At 38.7% G+C, this 23,690-nt stretch overlaps 2 protein-coding genes across 2 annotated transcripts; one reads left to right on the plus strand and one right to left on the minus strand.

Annotated features, from left to right (window-relative positions):
• Positions 1–2,847: 2,847 nt before the first annotated feature.
• LOC117296598 (dnaJ homolog subfamily C member 28-like) lies at positions 2,848–4,852 on the minus strand. Its single transcript, XM_033779617.1, has one exon. It carries the CDS (start codon positions 4,701–4,703, stop codon positions 3,435–3,437), a length of 1,269 nt encoding a protein of 422 aa, XP_033635508.1. The 5' UTR covers positions 4,704–4,852; the 3' UTR covers positions 2,848–3,434.
• Positions 4,853–4,997: 145 nt separating this feature from the next.
• LOC117296704 (chromo domain-containing protein cec-1-like) lies at positions 4,998–23,143 on the plus strand. Its single transcript, XM_033779743.1, has 3 exons — positions 4,998–5,149; positions 10,559–10,723; positions 22,103–23,143. The coding sequence occupies exons 1-3, from the start codon at positions 5,018–5,020 to the stop codon at positions 23,141–23,143; spliced, it is 1,338 nt and encodes a 445-aa protein (XP_033635634.1). The 5' UTR covers positions 4,998–5,017.
• The last annotated feature ends 547 nt before the right edge of the window (positions 23,144–23,690 follow it).

Consider the following 23,690-nt stretch of genomic DNA (forward strand, 5'->3'; position numbering starts at 1 on the left):
AGCTAAAACGGGGATATGTGTGGGGAAGGCAAGGACAAAAGGTTATTAACTATAAGTCGTTATCTTCTTTGATGTACGGACCATTGGGTTGAATGGTCTGAAGGCGCCTTATCCTAAGTTTCTCCCTACTCAAATGAACAGTCTCATAATGAATAAGCTAATGAAAGTTTATTCAAATGAAAATCAGTTTCTTTAGAGAAGTTTACTACAAGTTTTCTAATACTTAACTATTTTGGTGAATGTCACTTTCATTTTGCCTAAGGAAAAAATGTGCATTTCTCTCTATTGACCTTTTTCCTCTTAGGTTGGTTGGATCATGGAGGAAGGAAGAGCCTCCATGATTGGATTTAATTTTTATTATTTTATTTATTTTTCCTTTCCCTATCAACCTTATTAGATGATTAGATGCATGGAAAACATTGTCACCGTTTGTCACCGTTTAATGATCCAATAAACAGAAAATGAAAGTTATTCAAACATTCATGTAAATGCAACGAATAAATTATATGAATTTGTGTCCATAGATTGTGATTTAGCAGTTTGCACAAGTACAAGCAATAGCACTGGTAAATTTCAAAGAGTGCTTTTCATTATAGTACCGAAAAAACTAGTCCCAAAAATAGGGCCAATTCACTTGGCGGGTCCGAGGATACAAAGAATTCCCAGCCTTATTGTAGACTCTTCCCCTCTCTATCTGAAAGTGTTAGACTGAAATTCACTCTATTACATGTAGATTGAAATTGGGAACAACATTATCTGCAGTAGTCAATAGTTTGAACAGGTTGCAAGAGTAGATTTCAATCTAAAAATGTAAGAGAGATGTGTTTTCTTTTAGGTGGCAGATTGATTTCTAATGCGTGTTAGAAACAAGTGGTGTCACCAGAGCTCCCCCACCGAAACTGAGACTGTCACTTCTCAGATTTTCAGAATGAATGTCAGACAACTCGTCCGGGGGACAACTCGTCCGCTCGGACAACTCGACGGTTCAGACAACTCGACGGTTCGGACAACTCGACGGTTCAGACAACTCGACTTTGAGATAACTCGACGGATGGCCGAGACAAGTCGACGGTTGAGCGACCGACCTCCGTAACTGTCATGTTTACACGAACCCTCCTGTATAATTCCTGCGATTCTATAAATTTACAAAAATGAAAAAAATCAATTATCCGTTTACCCACCCACCATAATATACCCCCTCCCCCGGGGAACGCCCTTGCATGATTGCCAAGTCGCTAGTCAGTACATCCCCAACCCAGGCCGCTATTACCCCTCCCGCCCCGGCAAATAGACAGGGGTGAATATGGACCAATAGCATAAAGCTTTACATAGCCATTTAGCTGGTGTTTTACCCCCTCTGTTGCTTGTTGAACGAAGACTTTGCACTGCGGATTATTGGAGTTAGCGTGTTTTGAGATTGCGGCGAGCCACAAAATGTTGGGTTTTGACAGCATTCTCCACACAACTTCTGAGAAGATTGTGTTTCAATCAAACAAAATGACAGAGGTTATCATTGTTTAAACAAACTGAAGTTTCCACAGACAAAAGTTAAATATTTTTTGTTAGTTTGCCATTCGAACGAAGGAAATGCTAGGTCAGGTTTTTGAGTTGTATGACAAAATGTCCCATTTCCCAACACAATTTGCAATTTTTTTCTCAACATTTAGAGCGCCCTGGTGGTTTAAACGTTAGCTTAGACGTGAAATAATTCAAATAGTATTCTTGAATGACTTATTTAATTTCAATAGAGGGCGCTCTTCAAATTTAGGTTCCAAGTCAGAACAAGATGGCGCGTCCCACCTAAACGAAAGACTAAAACATTGGCCATGAAAGGGGGCGGGGGTAACATCACCTCAGGCAGGATTATGATAAATTTCACGTTTTATAATAATCAGTACTGATAATAATGGTTCTTTTGTGTAGGAAAGTAATGTTATTCAAAATGTGTGTGAATGGTAGTACCATGTAGTACTAGATAAATAATATATCCGATCTGATCGTTGTCTTTCAAATGAAATGACTGTGCCCCCAATTCCTTCAAAACGAATCATGATAAAAACAAAATCATATTATTATTAAAATCCTGGGAAACAGATGAATACAAAATGGTATTGTCACATTCTCAAAGATGAAATCATAACAATTTGCAAAAACATCTTAAAGTCTATGGGGAACTTTTGAAGGGGGCCGGCATATTGCAAGACATGTGGCCCAATTTCATAGAGCTGCTGTAAAGCACAAAATACTTCTTACAAAATTGTTGCTTAGCAAATATGAGCAGAACACCAGTCACAAATTGTACATATGAAATAGCAGTTTGGCTGGTAACCATCTTCTGTAAGCATAATGTTGTTGTGCTTAGCTACTTTTTGTGCTTAAAGCAGCTCTGTGAAATTGACACCAGTCACAAATTGTACATATGAAATAGCAGTTTGGCTGCTAACCATCTTCTGGTAAGCATAATGTTGTTGTGCTTAGCTACTTTTTGTGCTTAAAGCAGCTCTGTGAAATTGACACCAGTCACAAATTGTACATATGAAATAGCAGTTTGGCTGGTAACCATCTTCTGGTAAGCATAATGTTGTTGTGCTTAGCTACTTTTTGTGCTTAAAGCAGCTCTATGAAATTGACACCAGTCACAAATTGTACATTATGAAATAGCAGTTTGGCTGGTAACCATCTTCTGGTAAGCATAATGTTGTTGTGCTTAGCTACTTTTTGTGCTTAAAGCAGCTCTATGAAATAGGCCCCCCGAGGACATGGTCTCTTATAATTCCAAGCCAGAGTCATAACTTCATAATATTTTTGTCCTATTTATCTTTATGGTGTATAGTACATTCCTCTTGACTGAGACCGGTTCGTTAGCGATGACTCTTACCACTGAAACAAACAATAACCAACAAACAAACAAAGAGACAAATAACTAATCAAATGAGAATCCTCATAAATATTTTTAATATAAAATCTCACAATAGTAATTTATCATAAAAATAGTTTACAGTACTGGTACTCTCTCTGCATAATTTGCAATTGCTTCCTGCTAATTAATTGCTCCAAAAAAATAAAAAATAAAAAATCAATATTTTCTGTCTTTCAAAGCAGCTCTCCGAAATTGGCTCCTGGATTTCTGCAGGGCCCGGTTTTCAGTTTTCATAGAGCTGCTTTGGCAAACAAAAATTGAATTAATAAAACATGATAGCAAAAATATGCACAAAATATCCGTAAACTGTGATCAGCCAACCAATGTCATACAGGCAAAACTCGTTTAAAAAACAGCAGGGTGCAAACCGGTTCTGCTGTATAAAGAGTTCATTTTGAAGTCCTGAACCTCATTTCTGCTTGGTGTCTCTTTGGTTTGCTGTCTTCTAATCGCAATGTTCCTGTTATAAAGAGGTTATCTAGCAAATCATAAACTAAAAAAAAATCATATTATATCAATGTTCCATCCTCTCTTTATCAGGAAAGAACATTTTCTGAAAAATCTTATCCCCAATTTTACTGAGAAAACTTGTTTTAAGACCCTCTCCTTGATGTGCAGAAGGCTCACTAGTTATTGGGTGGTTTTTCTGAGTCCTTTCCACATAGTTTTTTTCGTACTCCTTCAGAACTTTGTCAATTTCTCTCTGGGGACAGAAGTTCACCATCTGCAGACGCATCAACGGAACAATCAGATTCCGTCTCTCGACTTTCTTATTCAGCTTCTTAATACCGTCTGCAAAGCTCTCCTGAAGATGCTGCCACTTGTTCCAGTTGAAGTCATTCAGGGGTTCGGGTCCTAGCTTAAGTCTGGCCTTCAGGAGGTCTGCTTTCAGGTCCTGAAGCTTCCCTCTGATTTCCCGCTCTGCTTGGATCCACTCTGGGGCGTAGCCGTTATTCACCAGGACTTGGTTTAAGTTGTACTCGCTGACGTCCCAGTAGGGACAGGAGATGGTCTTGTCTGGGAGTCGCTTCCCCGTGTATTTGAGATTGTCAAACTCCCCTTTGTTGATTGCCTCCTTGATGAGGTCTTCGACAAGCCTGTCGATAAAGTTGGAAGTCTTAACCTGCTTGGCTGCCTTCTTGTCTAGACTGACCAGGGCAGAGGTTTCTCTGTCATACATGATTTTCTCGATCCGGCGCTCGGAGACGGTGTTCACCGCTCTTTCCACGCGGAACTTCTGGTAATGGTTTTGTCGCTGGGATGGGGTGCCAGATCCGATGCCTTCAAACTCTAAATATTGCCGATGCTGTGGGGCTGTGTGATTTATGTCAAACTCAAAATGCTTCTCTTCCATTGAGTGTCTCGCCTCATGGTCAGCGCGGATCGCTTCATAAGCATCTTTTGCTTGGTTAAACTTCTGCACATCTGCTGTCTTGGACCTACTATCAGGATGATATTCCTTGGCTAGCTTCAAGAAGGCCTCCTTGACATCGGAAATGTTGCTGTTCTCCGGGTTAACGTTCAGCAGGTTGTAACAGTCTTTTAAGTTATTCTTAAGTTGATACGCAGACCGCAAAGACGTTGTGTGGAATGATACATTTCCTGAGACGGTGTGTCTCTTCAGACCAAATATTGGCCTGGGTACCCAGGATCTTGGCATGGTACTGGTGGTAGGATATGTTATTGTTCTTCGTCGATCATATCCATGCATACCACACAAAAACACACCTGGCTGCTTATTAATAAGGCAGTGTGAGGATGATTTAGTGATAACACGCTTCATTTTAAACAAATTTTCTGATAACTTAACCAATAGAGAACTTAGTTGAAAAAGTATGGTTGGAGGTTCTTTTGTGTGTCATGTACATGTAGTATTGAACCATGGTTGAACTGTTTACATAACAAGACTTTGCTTGAGGGCGCTTTTCTTAACCCTTTTCTTCACAGTGTAAAAAGTTCGTTCACACGAAAAAATATGTAAACACAATTTTACAACTTCGCGCGGCGCCAGACTACGTTCCCTGTTGTTCAACGTTCAGCAGCGGTTCAAGGTCAGGTACCAGACGCAAGGCCAGGGTGCGTCCATGGTGGCAAAAAATGGCAGCTGTAGGGAATTCTGGCGACGAAAACACGCCAGAAATCGACGAAAATGTCGAGGAAAAATTCAGCTTTTCGGCCCACGAGGACATATACGAGGTAGAGAGGATCCTTGGTGTGACAAAACACGAGGCAAGTATTTATGGCACGCCTTTTTAAAATGTACATTTGTTGGTAACGAAACCCCCACTAAACATAGACCGACCGGCGGTCTTCTATTTTGTTTTACTTTTGTTAGTACTTTTTTTGGAGTGGGAAAATTTGACCATGGGATTTTACATTCTTTTTCTATTCATACATTCCGAATACATTGGGTAGCTAAGCAGGCGCAGAGGCAGTAGTGTAGAACGGAAGGATTCTGCTTATTAAGCGAGGAAGAACAAATGCCAATAGGTTATTTTTATGTGATTTGCTAATGTATGAGGAAGGTTTCACTTTCTTCAATTATTATTGCCTTCCCTCTTTCTTTTTAGGTTATTTTTGTCTGTGTATTAATCATGGCATATCCTCCGATACCCTAAATCTGCGCGTTACAAATATTCCCGTGACACCTTTCCTGCCGCATAACTTTTTGTTTACAAAACGCAATGACATAATTTTTTGATTTCATGAAAGTATACAACATGTAATCTCAGGCCTGTATGCTTCGTTTTTGAAAAGGCAAGGGCACCAAGGCTGTTTCTCTTAAGCAAAGGGCACCCTATGAGGAAATTGTAAATTTCTACTGGAGCATTTTAAGGGCACCAAGGCAATGGCAAGGGGCAACGGAGGCAATCGCCTCCGTTGCCTCCGTGAAGTATCAGGCCTGTAATCTTCAATCTCCTGCAAAGATAGAACAAATCGTAGCCTTTCTGGTTGATATTTTAGATAATCTATAATTTTAGTAGAAAATCTTACCTTACAGGCAGTAATTACTCAAAATAATTACTGCCATAAAACCTTTCTTGGTGCCGAGTAATGGGGAGAGGTTGATGATATAAAACATTGTGAGAAACGGCTCCCTCTGAAGTGCCATAGTTTTCGAGAAAGAAGAAATTTTCCACGAATTTGATTTCGAGACCTCAGGTTTAGAACTTGAGGTCTCGAAATCAACAGTCTAAACGCACACAACTTCGTCTTGCAAGGGTTGTTTTTCTTTCATTATTATCTCGCAACTTCGATGACCGACGATTGAGCTCAAATTGACAAATTGATAATTACCAATAGTGTCCACTGCCTTTAAGACTTAACACAAAATATACCTAGCTAAAAGGGTTGAAAAAAACACTTAAAACACCCTGAAAGTTCTTTGCGCTTGTTGTCTGCTATACTTCACTATTTCAATTACAAGATCACATGATTTTTACATGACAACAGAGGGGATACAAAAAACTGAAAGGTTGAAGTGGATGTGCGCCTTATAGGGTGTAAGATGGGGGTTCAGCTAATTAGCCTGGTAGAAACCCAACAATTGATGGGGTAAATAGTTATAACTGGCAGTTTTGGCCTTCTAGTTTCCCTGCCGTACGGACTCAAGTGCTTAGAAGAAAAGGCGGCATAGAAAGGGTCCCCTATTAATGTTTCAAAACAGGTGCGTGAATTTATGTGACGCAAAACGTATGTCGACAAATTGGGAATTTGCATACGACGACCTCCGTTGTGCTTTGATGGCATTCTACAGGCTTGAAATTCTCCTCTCTGGTGGGCTATGATATCGGACAAATAAAAATAAAGCTCAAAGTTGTTCTTGGTTCTGTTAATAAAACTAAGAAAATGCCTTGGTGCCCTTGCCCTTCCAAAAACGAAGCATACAGCCCTGCAACCCTTATCTTAAAGATGAATCTTAGTGCTTTGTGAATTAAGCCCAGAATCACAATAAGAAAAAATAAATAAATTTGTTTGGATTTGAACAAACGTAAGAGAAGATGTAGCTTTACTGTGAATGGCATCAACTGGGCTCGAAATGACACTTGACCACAGGCCCTCGTCAAGTTATTCTAGCATTGGGCCAGTAAAATCATGACCGGACAAGTACAGTGTTCTTTTATTTTTTAATCCAATATCTGTAAACAAAATATAGTATCTTTAAATGTTGAGTTTGCGACTGGAAGCTTACAATTTTGCTGAGTATCAAAGTTTTTACCTTTTTTTACCCATGCGTAAGACAAAAAAACCTTTGTTTTTAGATATAAAAACAAAAACAGCTGAAACGTTAAAACACTCTTCTTCAAGGCAAAAAAAACAAATCTCCTCTACGTTTGTTTTTTAAATTTTAATATAAAAAAAACAGCTGAAATGTTAAAACACTCTTCTCTACGTTCGTTTTTTTAAATTTTAATATAAAAAAACCCAGCTGAAATGTTAAAATAGTCTTCTTCTTTTGGTTATATTGTCTTTTGATTCTGGTCTGGGAAAAAAACTGAGCCACATGTACATGCCCTGTGGTTTGGGGGATTTTCCCCTCAAATTTGAGTTCTGCAGCAAGTAAAAAAGTTGATAAAGTATACAAATCTTGGCAAACTAATTATATTATTCACTTGGCTGGTTATGAGTTGACCGACAAATTTCACTGGCCGTGACACATTGCTTTCAGATTCTATGCATTGTAGGGTTTGCCCTAAAGTTGTGGATTTTAATCAATCCGAAGAATGATGTACTCGGATCAGATTTATACACTTATTGCTCATTTTTGATGGAGAAAATACATTCAAATTCAAGTCCATGAAATGGTTATGGAGTTTATGCACTGTGTAAATTGTGATACACTAGATGACATTATTTTAGTGTGTCCATTTTTTGAAAACATTTGTACTACCATAGAGAAATGACCCCTACTTGGTCAATTGACATTTATGAGCACTTTGATTGAACAAAGGTATGCACACAATGGGATGTACGTTTATGTACCGTACATGGAATTTGGGTCATCTCGTACCCAAGTCAACTCGTACCCAAGTCAACTCGTACCCAAGTCAACTCGTACCCAAGTCAACTCGTACCTAAGTCAACTTGTACCCGAGTCAACTCGTACCTGAGTCAACTCGTACCCAAGTCAACTCGCACCCAAATAAATGTTTACAAATTTTTTTAGCTATTCATTGTTGCAATGATTTTGTTTTCTTGTTTTTTTTTCATGTTGCAGTTTTTTTTTTACTTAGGCCCTACGGTGGGGAAAATTAATCAGAGAACTTTTTTTTAATATAGGCTTGTTAGAATGAATTTTTGGGGTTTTTTTATTCGGAAAAAGATAATAAGAACTTACGCAAAGTGTTTTGGTTGGAAAAAGTGGAACAGTATATTTGTTAAAATGTACTTGTTATCGGAAAACGATAATCAGAACATAACGCAAATGAATGAATTGAATGAATTCTTACCATGAAATTTTCTTTTGGGAACACTTTAACAGGAAAAACACCAAGGTAAACGTGAAGGGTTACATTTTATACATAGTATATTTTTTCATGAAAATAATTGACCTCATGAACATGGAGGTCGAAATTTACGAAAAACTAGTGTGCATCTGATCTGCTCAACGCCTTTCACGGCGACCCTTTAATACGGGAATTTAAAAGAAACCACAATGGATCTTAATGAACATCCTAGCGGAAAAAAGGCAGAAATGAGATGAACAAACATTATTAAAAACGAAATTTGTGAGATTATTATTAATAAAAGTGAGCTCCATATGATGGTAGAACATCATTTTTATTTCCTATCGCTTACAAAATCACGCCGCACGGAAATTCTCCGTTTCGGCATACAACGTACGTTGTACGGTCTGAGTTGACTTGGGTACGAGTTGACCTGGGTACGAGTTGACCTAGGTACGAGTTGACTTTGGTACGAGTTGACTTGGGTACAATATTTTGGGTACGAGTTGACTTGTGTACGAGTTGACTTGGGTACGAGTTGACCTGTTTCGCCGTACATGTACAATGTACCATAAATGACTGACTAATGAATGTGTATGGATTGATTGGTGGCCAACCTTGAGCTTTAAAGTGGTCTGTGTACACACTGTACATGCACTAGGGCTATGCATTGTACACACACAGAACAAAGGAATGAATTAGCACACCTGTGACCCCTATCTTTATGTACCTACATGCAGTGGTGTATGGTCAATCATGGTGGCATGTTTTACATGGTACTGTTCAAATGCAGTACAGTAATTTACGTACATGCACATTATTATTGTAGCATGAGTGTTGAGGGTAGAAGACTGCAATAGACCTTTTCGCAAATACCGGGGCGCGCGCGTAAAGCTTGGAATTAGGTGCATTGTGGTCTAGCTGGTATCCAAATTTGATCCATATATATCCCACAATGCACCTCATTCAACAGCTGCGTTTGCGCATTGGTATTTGCGATAAGGTCTATGATCTGCATTGTTTCACAAAGCTTTTCTACCCAAATTCTAGTCCTGTTTTTGTATGCAAAATATGTGAACCTGACCCTCAAAACTTCCATCAAAGAGCAAGACTGCTCTAATGTCAACACAAACCAGGCGTAAATTGCCATGGGCTGGTGTAGTAAACACCACTTGTCAGCTTGCCCTTTAGGATACTAAAAAAAAACATCTGTACGCATAACAACTGTTCTTTAAAAGTGTTAAAGGAACATTACATAATTGGGTTTTGCTAACAAAACAATTGCTGGCAGTGTAAGCACTTAATGTAATCCACCATATATACATAAACTGACAACCCTGTAGAAGTTTGAGATCGATCGGCCATCTGGGTCATGAGAAAATAGTGAAAAACCAATTACAAATTTTGCAATTGCGACCTAAATTTAGATGCCAAAATATAAATGAATAAAAGGCTCATTGAGCGATAAACTCCAAAAGCGAAGTTAGATTATTTATTTCTCATCAAATATGACATTTCAGACGGAAGTATTTCAAGGGATGTTTTCAACTATCATCATTTAGACCGTGTTAGTTTTATGTAAATCTGTGATCTTCACGATTTTTGTTTCTTTCTTTCTTACTACAATTCTGTAACTTTCCTAAGTTATTTTGAAGTGTGTGAATATAACTTTGACCAATAAACTTGTTGTGATCACCACCATTGATACAGATTTTTTTACAAAATCTGCGCTACTAACACAAACTTCCTGGGGGCAAGATAAATACACAGTTTACTGGCTTGGTGGGCTAGTTCACCGAAAGGTCCATGTGTGTACTACATTATCCTTTCTTTTCTTTATATTTTGTCCCCCCATACAGATGACAAATTTGCATACTAAACAGTAAGCCTTATAAGGCTGTCAACATGCCCACAATTTACTTAGTAGGTGGATATTCAAATAATTCTTCCAGAAAACCAGAAGTAACTTCACAAATTTCATTGATGTGTTCCTTTTTTCAAGCAAATTGGGTTTTAATTATCGTACTAGCTCAAACTTCAAGTTGGTGTTTTTTAAGAATTTGAGCTTGTCGTGTAGCAGAGACTTTGTCCTACTTCACTATGAATTTTGATAATTGTGAAAAAACTTGTCCACATTGCTTCAAAAAACATAACATCTAGGACGGAAGTAACTATAGTTTTTATGTTTTAGGGGAAGCCTCTCTACAGAGTTCGTTGGCAAGGTTACGGGCCGGAGGAAGACACTTGGGAGCCGAGAGAGAATCTACTGACATGTGAAGACCTCGTGGAGGAATTCATCGAGAATCAGAAACAACGCAAACAGAAGATCAACCAGACTCTCGCCAAGAAAGATAAGGTAAGGATTAAAGAAGATTAGTTTGAGAAAGCCTCCTGTGAGATTTTATGCACTACAATACCTCTAGGAAGATGCTTTGGTGTTTACTTTTACCTCTGCATTCTCCCTTAAAAGGGTCATCCATTGTGTAGTTAGCAGGCCTGTATGCTTCGTTTCTGAAAGGCAAAGGGCACTAAGGCATTTTTTTCCCTTGATAAAGGGTATCCTATGAGGAGATTGAACATTTCTACTACAGCATTTCAAGGGCACCGAGTCAATGACTCAGGGGCACGGAGGCAATCACCTTGTTGCCTGCGTGAAGTATCAGGCCTGAGAAAGGTTTTTTTTCTTCATCGCAATGCTTATTAGGCAAAATTATCAAGAAAGATAACAATAGTCACCTGTGAAAGTTTCGTCTGAATGCAGTATTCTACGACTTGATGGGAAAACAGCAAAAACTGTCATGGTATTTCCACAAGAACTTTGAATCAAACCACATTTAGGGATGTGACAGCGGGTACCATCTACATCTCTTGCAGCAGCATTCGCGAATAGACATCAAATCACAGAAACCTGAGAAGCAATTTTCATGCATTAGCGTTTCTCAGACTTTATGTTTTTGGGTGACTAATTATCCAAACCACTAAAGGGAATCCTTTTACCCAAAAAGATAATACCAGGGCCCAATTTCATTGCTCTGCTTACCGCCAAATTCTTCGCTTACGATCACGATTCCCCGCTTACGTGCAAGCGCCGAATTTCTGCGCTAGCCTTGTAAGCGTAGAATGCCTAGTAACGTGGAGTACGCACGCGCAGAAGCCAAACTTCGCCGCTAACCCGTGAAATATGCTTGCCGTAAGCACAGAATTTCCTGCTTCCGTAAGCGCAGATTCTGTGCTTACGGTAAGCAGAGCCATGAAATTGGGCCCTGGCCTGTATGCTTCGTTGTTGAAAGGGCGAGGGCATCAAGGCATTTTCTCCTTGGTAAAGGGCACCCTATGAAGAAATTGTAAATTTCTACTGGAGCATTTCAAGGGCACCAAGGCAATGACCACGGGGCATAGAGGCAATCGCCTTCGTTGCCTCCGTGAAGTATCGGGCCTGTATACTGTCAACAGCTGAGAAGGGGTTTGCTCCAGTGTTTCTAGCAGTGGCTGCTGAATGTCCACAGCATTTTGTAAAACCCTTATACATGTAAATGGAATGGGTCTCATACATTTTAAAAACCTTTCTGCAGAAATATTACATGACATAGGTATAAATAATTATTTGTTACGCCGTGAGATGCCAGAAGATAAAATGTAAAAAACCAGTCATGTAATTTCTTGTACTATAGTCAGATAGTGTGAGCTCTTCAGTGTTGCAGACTTCGCCTTGCCCCAATTTTACTTCGCCTCAATCATCCGATTTAATTTGTTTACCACCTGGCACAAATGATTAGCGTGTACAACAGTGTGCAAAATTTAAACAGGAATTTGCAACAGAAATTTAAACAGGAATTTGCAGTAGAAATTTGCAACAGAAATCAGCAGTCAGAAATTTGCAATAGAAATGTGCAGTGCTAATTTTCCATTTTGTTCTCCACCGATGTGCAAATAAATTAGGTGTTTTTAGGTTTGTAATTAATATTCACACTGTGCTTGGCGCTTTCACAGATGGTGAAAACAAAAATACCAGACATTTCGATGAATAAAGTGGAATTTTTTTTACTGAAATCACAGCTTCAAGAAAATTTTAAAAACGACTTCTTGATGCTTATTCGTAGGTTTATTTAAGTATATTGTTAACTTACTCACCATCATATATTAGCCTCTGTCGTGTATTCTGTTTGTCTAGTCTGTCTTGTGTTTTCTTTCTCTGTATAGTATTTTAGGTTGTTTGTCTGTCCATAGGTTAAGGCACAAAAGCCTCTGCTTCACCCTAACCTAATTGTTGTCCTACTTTAAAAGCTTCCTAATATATAACTATCTAAATCATTGTAAACTTTCATATCCTAAGATACTAAGTAATACTGTAAACTACTCATAATTTGAAAACTATAATTAATTAAATAACTAATTATAAAACTTTGTAAAATGTGTAAGTTCAAATGTAGGGCAGCAATGAAATAAATGTGTGCAAATACAAAAGCAACCAACAAAAATGAATAAAAATATGAAGTAATCAGTATTTTTCAGTTTTTAGCAAAGGGCCTACACCTGTACACACATTGTAATTTACAGTGTGTGTACCTCGACTGTAGCAATTTGACCCCAATGTCAGTCATTTGGCCCCTTCAACACCTGGGCAGTGCACAACACATTCTGACGCAGGTGGTCATGTGACTGACAGCAGGGGCAAATTTTCTGTCTGGATAATTGTATGTGAAATGTGGGCCACATGCATGTAGTATGACATGATTTGCATCTGATTATGAGCTATAGGCCTTCATTTTTTACATGGCACATGAATGCATTGTGTTTAAATGCATCGCGTTCAAACACAGGCCTACATTTTTGTACACTATTTGATCAATTTCCACATTTTAAGATGTTTTGATTGAGACTGACAATTTTCATCGTAAAGTTTGTTCTATGTATGGCCTGATGTTAGTTTTGGCCCTAGCAGAGTCTTTTTCTCAAGGATTAACATATTACAACACAACACAGCACACACATATAAAAAAATGTGCATTCATCTTGTGTTCTTTCCTTTGTCCACTCAATGTACCGTAGTTCAGATTGAATTTCCCATAGACTTTGAACACACAATTCATTCTGTTTGTAGCTAGACCCAATTTCGAAGAGTTGCTTTTGAAATCACAAAGAGTGCAAATTTAACATCTCTCATAAAGAGTTAGCTAGAAGCATAACAAAATAATGTTTACCAGAATAAGGTTACCAGCCACAATTTGTGACTTGACATGTATCCTGCTTAATACTTATGTTTAGCAGAAAATATTTTAAAGCATTATTTTCTGCCTGCCAGAAAACTCAGCTGTATGAAATTGGACCCAGGCCTGGTTTAAATGTAGTGTAGTTGAATCCATGAACTTGATTACATCAGCAACATTTTTTAATATTTAAAGGTCCCCAGATTAAGATGAGAAATAGTTGCTACAGTGTACTCCTACTGTATCATCATGTCATTGCTTTACAAGCATGACAAGTGTCCCGTATCCAAAACAACTATCAAATACTCAGTGTGCACACATCAACAAAATTGGCCTGTGCCACCCAAAGAGTGGATTTGTATGAAAAACAAACTTGCTATGGAAATTATAATTGGATTTAAGGGAGAAAAGCTTTTTTCTACACTGGTAGACCGTATATGTAGGCCTACATATGTGGTGTACGATGTATGTACATTGTAGACATTTTAGCTTTCAGTGAATTGAGTTTATTTCCTACAGATTGAAAGAAGAAATATCACAGAAGCCTTAATTATGAGGGAAATTCAGAACATGCAGAACTACCAATTCTCCCTGACTCTGCAGTGAAGTCTCCCTTGAAATAAACCAATATTTCAATGTGCTGATATTTGTATAGTTTTTTGAATTGAGTGCATTTATTGAAAGAAAACATCTCACAGTTAAAGTACATGTAAGCATTGTCAGGCCTGATACTTCACGGAGGCAACGGAGGCGATTGCCTCCGTTGCCCCTTGCCATTGCCTTGGTGCCCTTGAAATGCTCCTGTAAAAATTTACAATTTCCTCATAGGGTGCCCTTTGCCAAAGAGAAAATGCCTTGGTGCCCTTGACCCTTCAAAAACGAAGCATACAGGCCTGCATTGTGAAGGAAATTCTGAACCCATGCAGAACTACCGATTTTCCCTGATTCTATGGTAAAGTCTCCCTTAAAATAAACCAATCTTTCCATGTTCTGATGAACAAATTTGACAACCTCCCCTGATTTTGGATTGTCCTTCTTATAAACATATCCCCTTGCTGATTGTTACTGTACGAATTCTCACTGATTGCAAGATGCAAATGCGTTGCCAGGTTTGGAACATGTCTGTGCTTGTCTGGGTGGAACCGTAGAGGATGGACACAGATTACTGAGCTCTGTGGTGAAGGCACTCTGCAGTGTTCAAATACGATATTGTCCCCCTTTGGCTGGCTCTCAATGACGTGGTGTTGATGGTGGAGTGGACAAGTGCACTGGGGTAACACCATGCAATGACTCAAGGTCTCGGCCCAGTTTCATCATTAAGCCTGTAAGCACGAAACTTGTTAAGCGCAGAAAAATATTACTTACCAGAAATGGTTTTACCAGTCAATATTAGATTAAAATTACATTGTTGTGACTGGTGCCAGCTCAATTTTGCTTAGCACGGAAATTTGTCAAGCAGTGCTTTCTGCTAAACAGCTTTATGACATTGGGCCCTGAGCATATGTTACAAAACTGAGTTTTGGAATTACAGTGACATAAAACAGGCCAATATGAATCATTTCTCCGATTCATAAGGGTTGGTGTTCGTTCACGAATGATGCAGCCAGATTTTGTACCCACTGTCACTTAAACCATCACATTATTTATTTATTTATTTCTTGTTTATCCTGGGAAATCCATTCAGTAAGAAAAACTCACTGATCTCCCATGGATCCCAGCTAATAACAATCTACAGAAGTGAACTTAAGATAAAATATAAAAAATTTACACAGAAAAACATTGCACATTCATTTAAAAAAGCACTAGGTCCAAGCGCACATACATTTTGAAAACTACAAAAAACGTTTTTAAATAGGACAAAGAAAAGTAAAGGGGGAATTTAATTATGACTTTTATTTTATCTTTTTCGATACATTTGCCTGTACATCGGCAGTTTGAGTGAACCAGTTTGAGTGTACGTAGGCCTACAAGCCAGACTCGTTGTGTACTCTGTGTACGGGGGTAGTGAACAAAAATGCATTGTGATCGGCTAAATCGGCTCAGCATTGCACACAATCACGCTGCAGGATCTAGGCCTACTACAGTGTATGCCACACACTGCAGTGTTTCTATTGTTACTCTGACTAATAAATTAAAGGTTTTCAATTCAAACACAAATCGAGGAGCTTAAAGGCACTGACTTGTTGGTAATTGTGAAAGACCAGGGCAAAATTTCATGGCTCTGCTTATATCGTAAGCACAGAATCGGCGCTTACGGAAGCAGGGAATTCTGTGATTACGGCAAGCGTAGTTCATGGCTTAGCGGCGAATTTTGGCTTATGCGCGTGTGTACTCAACGCTACTAGCATTCTACGCTTAAAAATGTGCACAAATTTGTGTGCTTTTAAATGCCTAATGAAGGGCTTCATGCCTGAAGGCTTTTTCAAAGTCTCTTTAACATATTTGAGTGAAAAATTACCTCTTTCTCAAAAACTATGTTATACTTCAGAGGGAGCCGTTTCTCACAATGTTTTATACTATCAACAGCTCTCCATTGCTCATTACCGAGTAAGTTTTTTATGCTAACAACTGTTTTTAGTAATTTCCAATAGTGGCCACCAGTGCCTTTAAAGTCTGTCTGATGTCTGATGGAATGAAAGGAAGGAAACTGACCGTGTCTGCAGTCTACAGGATCCATGATGCTTTTAAATACATTTTGTCCGGGTGATAATTTGTTTCCCATCACACATGCCTACTGTATGGTGACTTGGCAACAAATTAGAAAACCTGACAAATTTGAATTTCCCAGATCAATTAGGGATTGAGCCTTCCTTTAAATGTCAGCAGGTGCTTCCATGTACACTGTATGTACAATGTACAATACATCAATCTGCTGATGGGAGGTTATGTATTTTAGTTCTCCCAAGGATTTGTCAAAACTGGTGGCTTTCTGGACCCAAGTTTTTGAAGTTTGGCCAAAGCACGCTGCATATTTTACATACATGTTCGCCATACACGCCTGTAATGTTTGGTTTTTAAAGCCCTACTTTGCAATCTTGGGATCCACATTATTTCATTATGATTTGGAGAATTTGATCTGAGATTCTGCATGTACTTCCATAACTCAAAGCGGTCTAAGTAAAGGTCCAGAAATGAAATTTTATAAAGTTTCCTATGTTAAAGACACTGGACACTATTGGTAATTGTGAAAGACCAGTCTTCACAGTTGGTGTATCTCAACATATGCATAAAATAACAAACCTGTGAAAATTTGAGCTCAATTGGTCGTCTAAGTTGCGAGATTTGTTTAATGCAAAAAACACCCTTGACACACAAAGCTGTGGGCTTTCAGATGCTTGATTTCGAGACCTCAAATTCTAAATCTGAGGTCTCGAAATCAAATTCGTGGAAAATTGTGTCTTTCTCGAAAACTACATTACTTCAGAGGGAGCCGTTTCTTACAGTGTTTTATACTATCAACCCCTCCCCATTACTCATTATCAAGTAAGGTTTTATGCTAATAATTGTTTTGAGTAATTACCAATAGTGTCCACTGCCTTTAACTTAGCATTCCAATAAAATAAAATAAAATTGTTTTGTTATATTCATTTTGATACTGAAAAATTTTACTTTCAATAAGTTTTTTAAAACAATGTTAGCAATGTCTTTGCAATTTGTGATAATTCTACATCAGCCATACAGAAGGAATGGTCTCCAAGACTCCAACATAGTTAATAAATGGTACCTCTAGCAGAGGAAATAATAATAATAATAAAATAAGAATATGATGACTTGTGCATTGTGCACATCCACCCTGCTGGGTGTTCAAGGTGCAGAGATGTAAATCTCTACCAATATTTCAATGGGCACTAAGGTCACCGAAATGACAAACTACACATTTCAATTTCATCAAGTCCACCTGCATGTACATAAACAGTAGTAACTTGACTATACGTGCCGCATACAGACTTGTTTATGTGCACAAGAAAATGCAAAAAAAAGACAGTAAAATGCATGCACTCAGGAAAAAATAATCACCAAGCACTCTGCAGCCAAAATGTATGCAGATCTCTCAAAATGTGAAAGGTTGGTAAGAATACTGCGTCTAAGACAAAAATGATGTGTTTCTGTCTGAGATTAGGTCTTCTGGGGATGTGTTGAGTACGTTTGGCTGTACTAAGTATATTACCTCAGGATGTTATTTGCAAGATATGAAATTTCATATTGTGAATTATTTTAAATGCACTCCATATAACCTTTTACAAAAATTAGGGCTGGTTACTTTGCAGCAATGTCCAGGTTGAAATTTTTTACACTTTCCTCGATTGAGTCGCCTTTATATCAAGAAACTGTCTTGCCCATCATACAAGAACAAACAAATTTTCAATGCGCTTTACAAAATGTCCCATGAAAAACTGCACTTTCTTATTTCTATCTCAATTTATATTTTTTAAATTACATTTTCAACGTGGTCTAAAATATCCAGACTAAAAACAATCGGCTAATTACACAAAAATTATTTTATTCAAAGAAGGTTTTATTCAAAGAATGTAAATGTCATTAAAATAAAATCATTACAAATTATACATTATTTTGTGCACATTGTGCTTTGCAGTTTTTACTATGCTCATTAAGTTTTTTGCTCCTACATGTACATTAACAAAGAATGGTCAATGTGCTTAGTCCCTTGGGTGCTTGGCAAATTGTTCTCTAATTGCACTGATACTAACGAAGGCCTTAGGAGTCTGGTAGGCAGGCATTGCACAATGATCCGCACTATGTAATGTCGTGCCGCATGCGTTTCTGATACAATGCAAAAAAGTGCCAACCATTGGTAATCCAGACATTATTATTAAAAGAAGGCCCTTATAAATCTGGTGGAGTATGTATGAATAGAGTGCACAATGATCAGGGCTGCACTTTGTAATGTTGTTCTGTATAGTCTCTTCGGTGCTTGGCGAAATTGTTCTCTAAATTGCAGTTTGACATAAAGAACGCCTTAAGAATTCTGATGGTACACGTACTGAGTGTAGTCTTGAATGAATTGCACAGTGATCAGAACTGCACTAATGTACTTAATGTCATTCCGTCTGCGTTTCTGAAACATTGCAAAAATGTGCCAACCATTGGTAATTCTGACATTACTTTAATCAAAAATCTCAACTAATTCATTCCGATTTTTTCCCCGACCGGGCCCAGATAACCCAAGCCATGAAAAGATGAGAATGTTGGGGAGGAAAAACAGCTCTGAGGAGAACTGTTTGAATAAACGGAGCCCTGGGGGTTAAGGGGGGATCGGTTCCAACAGGGAAATATGATTGAAGGGATTTTCATTTCTGAGGCAAGGGCGTCAGTCCAGGGGCCGATTTCACAAAGGTCTCAAATTGATCGTAACTTCAAATCAATCGCAGTTGCTAAGTAAAGTGTGATGTCACAATACAAATCTCTATGGTGATACTGAAAATTTGTCTTGCGATGAATTTTATTGCTTTGTGAAATCGGCCCCAGGTCGCATTTTTTGTTTCTATAGTATAGAATTGCCATCCCTTATTTGAATTGATTTAGCAGGGTTCTGCCCACAGTGGTCGGTGCCGGAAAACCCATCCAGCACTTTGGATTTCCCCAACCATCACTGGAAGAATTTCCTCTGTTTTATCTTTTTGACCACCACATATTTTCAAATTTTTAAAATTACACATTGCAATTTCCTTTCAAAGGTTTTCCACAAAATTTAAAAATGTAAAATTTGATATTTACCAGCAAAAATGGTATCCAAAGCCTTTAAATTTGAGCACTTCTTTGATTTGAGTCTATTTATACGATCTACCATGTTACGGATCCATCTCGCAATGGTTTCATTTTTCCACCACTTAAGAAAACCTGGGCAGAACCCGAATTTAGAAGAAAAAAAAACATTTCCCCATTGAAAAGTACTACGGCAGTGGAAATTTTGATGTACTATAAAAAACTTGCGTCCAGGCCCGCTTACCTGCTACTCATGAATGCGTGTATTCTTGCCATTGTGTACGGATGTGGCATTCTGAATTTGCATCCAGTATTGGGTTACAGCAACTGGGTGGCAGGTTGGGGTCCCGATGGAGGCACAAAATGTCAGGTGAATGGAGTGCACTGTAGGGAGGCTGCTCTTAGCTGGAGTGGAGAGAAGATTGGGGGATGGAAAAGCCACAAAATCCAGCAAATACTATGTGTTTGTGGTCGTTGCACTGTTGGTGTTATTGATGTGTAAAAGAATATGTGGGCTGGGTGAAGTTATTATATAAAATAATGCCATTTATGTAAAATGGTATAAATAAAAATAAATTATATTGTTGATTGACTCCATGCCCCTTGATCACTGCCTTGGTGCCCTTTTACATGCTGTACAGTAGAAATTTGCAATTTACTCATAGGTGCCTTGATGCCCTTTCAAAAACAGGCATACAGGCCTGATGGTTTAAGCTACATATTGCATGAAAACATGTGCTAAATTATGTAAAATGTGTTTTATTCATAGAAATCATGATTTCTTCTCCAGCTTTTCAAAAGATTTGAGAGGAATCTAAAACACGTTCAAGTTCATCTTTCTAGATCTTGACCCCCATGACCTGTACCTCACTGGACGTTTAAATATTTAAAATAAGATATTACCAAATACATTTATAATAGACAAATACACAAATTTCTTCTTGTTCGTCAACAGTGTTTGTGTGTTTTTATGGCTACTCCAGGTTAGTTACAATGTAAGCAGAAAAAGCATTAAGCATTAAATTTGAAATTAAAGCATTAAATTTGTCTTTGGGAAACAAAAATTACATTGAAGCAATTCAGACACCCATGTTGATTTAAAACATTGAAGGTTGATTGCCATCAGACATTTTATAAGATGCTGAAAATCAGTACTACAACTGGCATGGCTGTAAAAGTTATTCAACAAACACAATAAATAATGTAAAGAATTAAAAGAACACGTTGCCTTGGATCGGTCGAGTTGGTCTTTAAAAAGCGTCTGTAAGTAACCGTTTGTTATAAAATGCATGGTTAGAAAGATGATTTAAAAGTAGAATACAATGATCCACACAAATGTACCTCGAAATTGTGTGGTTTTCCTTTTTTTTTTGCGAACTTATACGGTCGGCCATAAGTACAAAATATGACTCCCATAAATGGCCGACCGTATTAGTTGCCGGAGGTAAAAGGAAAACCACGCAATTTCGAGCGATACTTGTGTGGACAATTATATTCTACTTTTAAAATATTTATTTAATCAATATTATGTATTGCATTTTATAACAAACGGTTACAAACGCTTTTCTAAGACCAACTCGACCGATCTATTGGTTCCATTGGTTCCTTTAAAGTTGACCTCACAGGCTGTGCTTTCACCCCTAAAGTGTGTGTTGTTGTATGCATGACTGGGGTTTTCTGACCTTCACCTAAACCTACCCATTGACTTGTGTTGAGTTTAGTAAGAGAGTAAATCATGCAAAACAACAAAAACACAAATTTTGTCCACACTTCACAGCCAGTATAAAATTTAAAGGAACGCGTTGCCTTGGATCGGTCGAGTTGGTCTTTGAAAAGCATTTGTTATAAAATGCATATGATTAGAAAGATATTTTAAATGTAGAATTTAATGATCCACACAATTATCACTCGAAATTGTGTGGTTTTCCTTTAACCTCGTTGACAAACACAGTCAGCCATTATGGCCGACCGTGTTAGTTCGCAAAGTTAAAAGAAAACCACCCAATTTCCAGGCAAATGTGTTGATCATTGTATTCTACTTAAATTAAAACATCTTTCTAACCATGCATTTTATAAAAAATGGTTACAAACACTTTTCAAAGACCAACTCGACTGATCCAAGGCAACGTGTTCCTTTAAGATCACTGGTGGCTGACCACTAGTCAACCATAGATTTCTTTGATTGAATTGAAAATAGATGATTTAATGCTGTAATTTTTTTTGTTTTACCACAAGGGAAACTGACTGAGGGGTAAATTTTAAATAATTTGGGGTTGGACAAAGAGAGATTGATGAGAGTGTGACTTTAACCTGCGACCTACATTTAGGGATTTACAAGCTGGCACTCTTCTAACAGAGCTTTGGCAGTCTCTCTGTTTTGTCAAAAGATATTGACAAATGGAGATATCTTACCTGGTAGAACGCCGGCACATTAATCTGGTGACTGGTTCAAGTCTCACTGTAGTCAATTATTCTTTGTCCAACCCAACATGATAATATGATTTTGTGAGACTTTTGAAACCTCAAGTCGAAATAGATTCATTGATAGTTAATAGTTGTCTTCAAAGATGAAATTCCAGCTCTGGGTATAATGTAGTACACCCATGTCTGATACTTAATGGAGGCAACAAAGGCATTTGCATCCATGCCCCTTGGTCATTGCCTTGGTGCTATTGAAATGATACAGTAGGAAAAATACATTGCTGCCATTGCCCCATAAAAGATTAAGCATACAGACCTAGCACAATATATTTATGTTGTTTTATTTGTGATATTTACTTAAGTTTTTCATATTCATTCCCCAGAAACCTTCGAAGAAACGAACCCCGCCCAAGCAACCAGCCACAGATGGACCACCCAAGAGAAGACGTTCCTCAGAGAAGGAGGCCTCAGATGATAATGAGGCCACGCCCTCCCCGACGAATCCAGAGGAGGAGGGTAAATCGCCCACTGCCTCCTTGAGCACAGAGGAGGGACCCCCGCCTCTCAAGGACCCCTTCTGGGACAACCTGGAGAAGGGTCTCATCACCTTTGAAGGAGACATGTACTCCAAGGTGAAAAGCAGAAGAGCAATTCTGGATGCGAAGAAGGCCAACAGTACCTCCCCGGAGGCGGAGTGCAAATCTTCAGAGAGACCGGTGAGGGCAGTTTCCAGGGTGAGCAGCGTTATTAGTGAGGATGATGAAGAGGAGGAGCAGATGGAGGTGTCGCCAGGATGCGAGGAGTCGCCAGGATGCGAGGAGAGTAAGACAGACGTCTTGAAGGATGAGATGTTCCTGGGAGACGAGGGGAATCAGGCGGAGGACATGTACTCCAAGGTGAAGAGTCGACGGGCGTTCCTGGACGCCAAAAAGCATGAGGACGCCAAGCAGGAAGAGGAGAAGAGACGCAGCAAGGAGGCCAAGAAAGCCGCCAAGAAGGAGCACAAGAGCCATCGCCATCATCATCATCATCATCACCACCACCATCATCATCACAAGAAATCCAAAAAGGACGGTTCGAGAAGACCCAAGGTCTTGATCGACCTGGAGGCGATCGGATCCCTCGAGACCGCCACTCAGAAAACTCTCAGCATGAGCCCCTCGGTGTTGGAGAGGGAGACCAATGCCGCAAATCTGTTTCACACGCCGGACACCTTCTTGCCCGTTGAGGAGGTGCTGACCGTGGCCAAGCTGGAGGAGAAGACTAGGAACAGAGAATACGGGAGACAGATGTCTGGCCAGTCGACAGAGGAAGAAGAGGAACGAGTGTTACCGATGGCAATTGAGACTGACAGAAGAACATCATTGACATCATCGCCTGATCAATCAGTAAGTTGGTGGGATTTGAAACTTTGCATGGTGTGAGTACATATTTAACTAGGTGAGATTTGCGGTAGCCCCATGTGTAAATCTCTTTTGAGTTGTGTTGGTTCAGAAAAGCACTGGTGGTTGACAACTCAATGTTTCGTTCGGCCAAACTTGCACACTTCAGTTCCTGAAAGCCCCCCCCCCCTCTTACCCCCAGGTTTGATCAATCCTGGGGAAAATTTGAGAACCCTGACACCAAACAGCAATTTCCAAACAAGCTCTTAAAAAACATAATAAAAAATGTTTTTATTGTTTACATTTAAACCAGCCATTGAGCACATTAATACAGTATTACAAAAAATTCTAAAAGCATAAACCCAAACCACAAATGTAGTTTACAGTGATAAAAATACAAGTTATTTATAAATAACTAGCCCCCCAAAAACAACAGTCCAGTTCAAACCTATAGGCCTACTGCACAGATTGGTTAAGATCCAAGCCTTGCTCAGCATTCTTTATCTTGATAAAAATGGTTCAACAGTTGCTTGCAAGGAGTGCAAAAAAACAACGTGGCAGAATAATTCATAATTACAGTGCATTCAGT

The sequence above is a fragment of the Asterias rubens genome, chromosome 11 (genome assembly GCF_902459465.1).
Source record: "Asterias rubens chromosome 11, eAstRub1.3, whole genome shotgun sequence".
Taxonomy (NCBI): domain Eukaryota; kingdom Metazoa; phylum Echinodermata; class Asteroidea; order Forcipulatida; family Asteriidae; genus Asterias; species Asterias rubens.

What these genes read in the sequence shown, in the direction of transcription:
- LOC117296598 (XM_033779617.1), bottom strand. Translation starts at nt 4,703, where the DNA reads ATGAAGCGTGTTATCACTAAATCATCCTCACACTGCCTTATTAATAAG.
- LOC117296704 (XM_033779743.1), top strand. Translation starts at nt 5,018, where the DNA reads ATGGCAGCTGTAGGGAATTCTGGCGACGAAAACACGCCAGAAATCGAC. An exon ending in TTGGTGTGACAAAACACGAG is followed by an intron (nt 5,150 to 10,558) that starts GCAAGTATTTAT and finishes TTTATGTTTTAG; the next exon opens with GGGAAGCCTCTCTACAGAGT. An exon ending in CTCTCGCCAAGAAAGATAAG is followed by an intron (nt 10,724 to 22,102) that starts GTAAGGATTAAA and finishes TTCATTCCCCAG; the next exon opens with AAACCTTCGAAGAAACGAAC.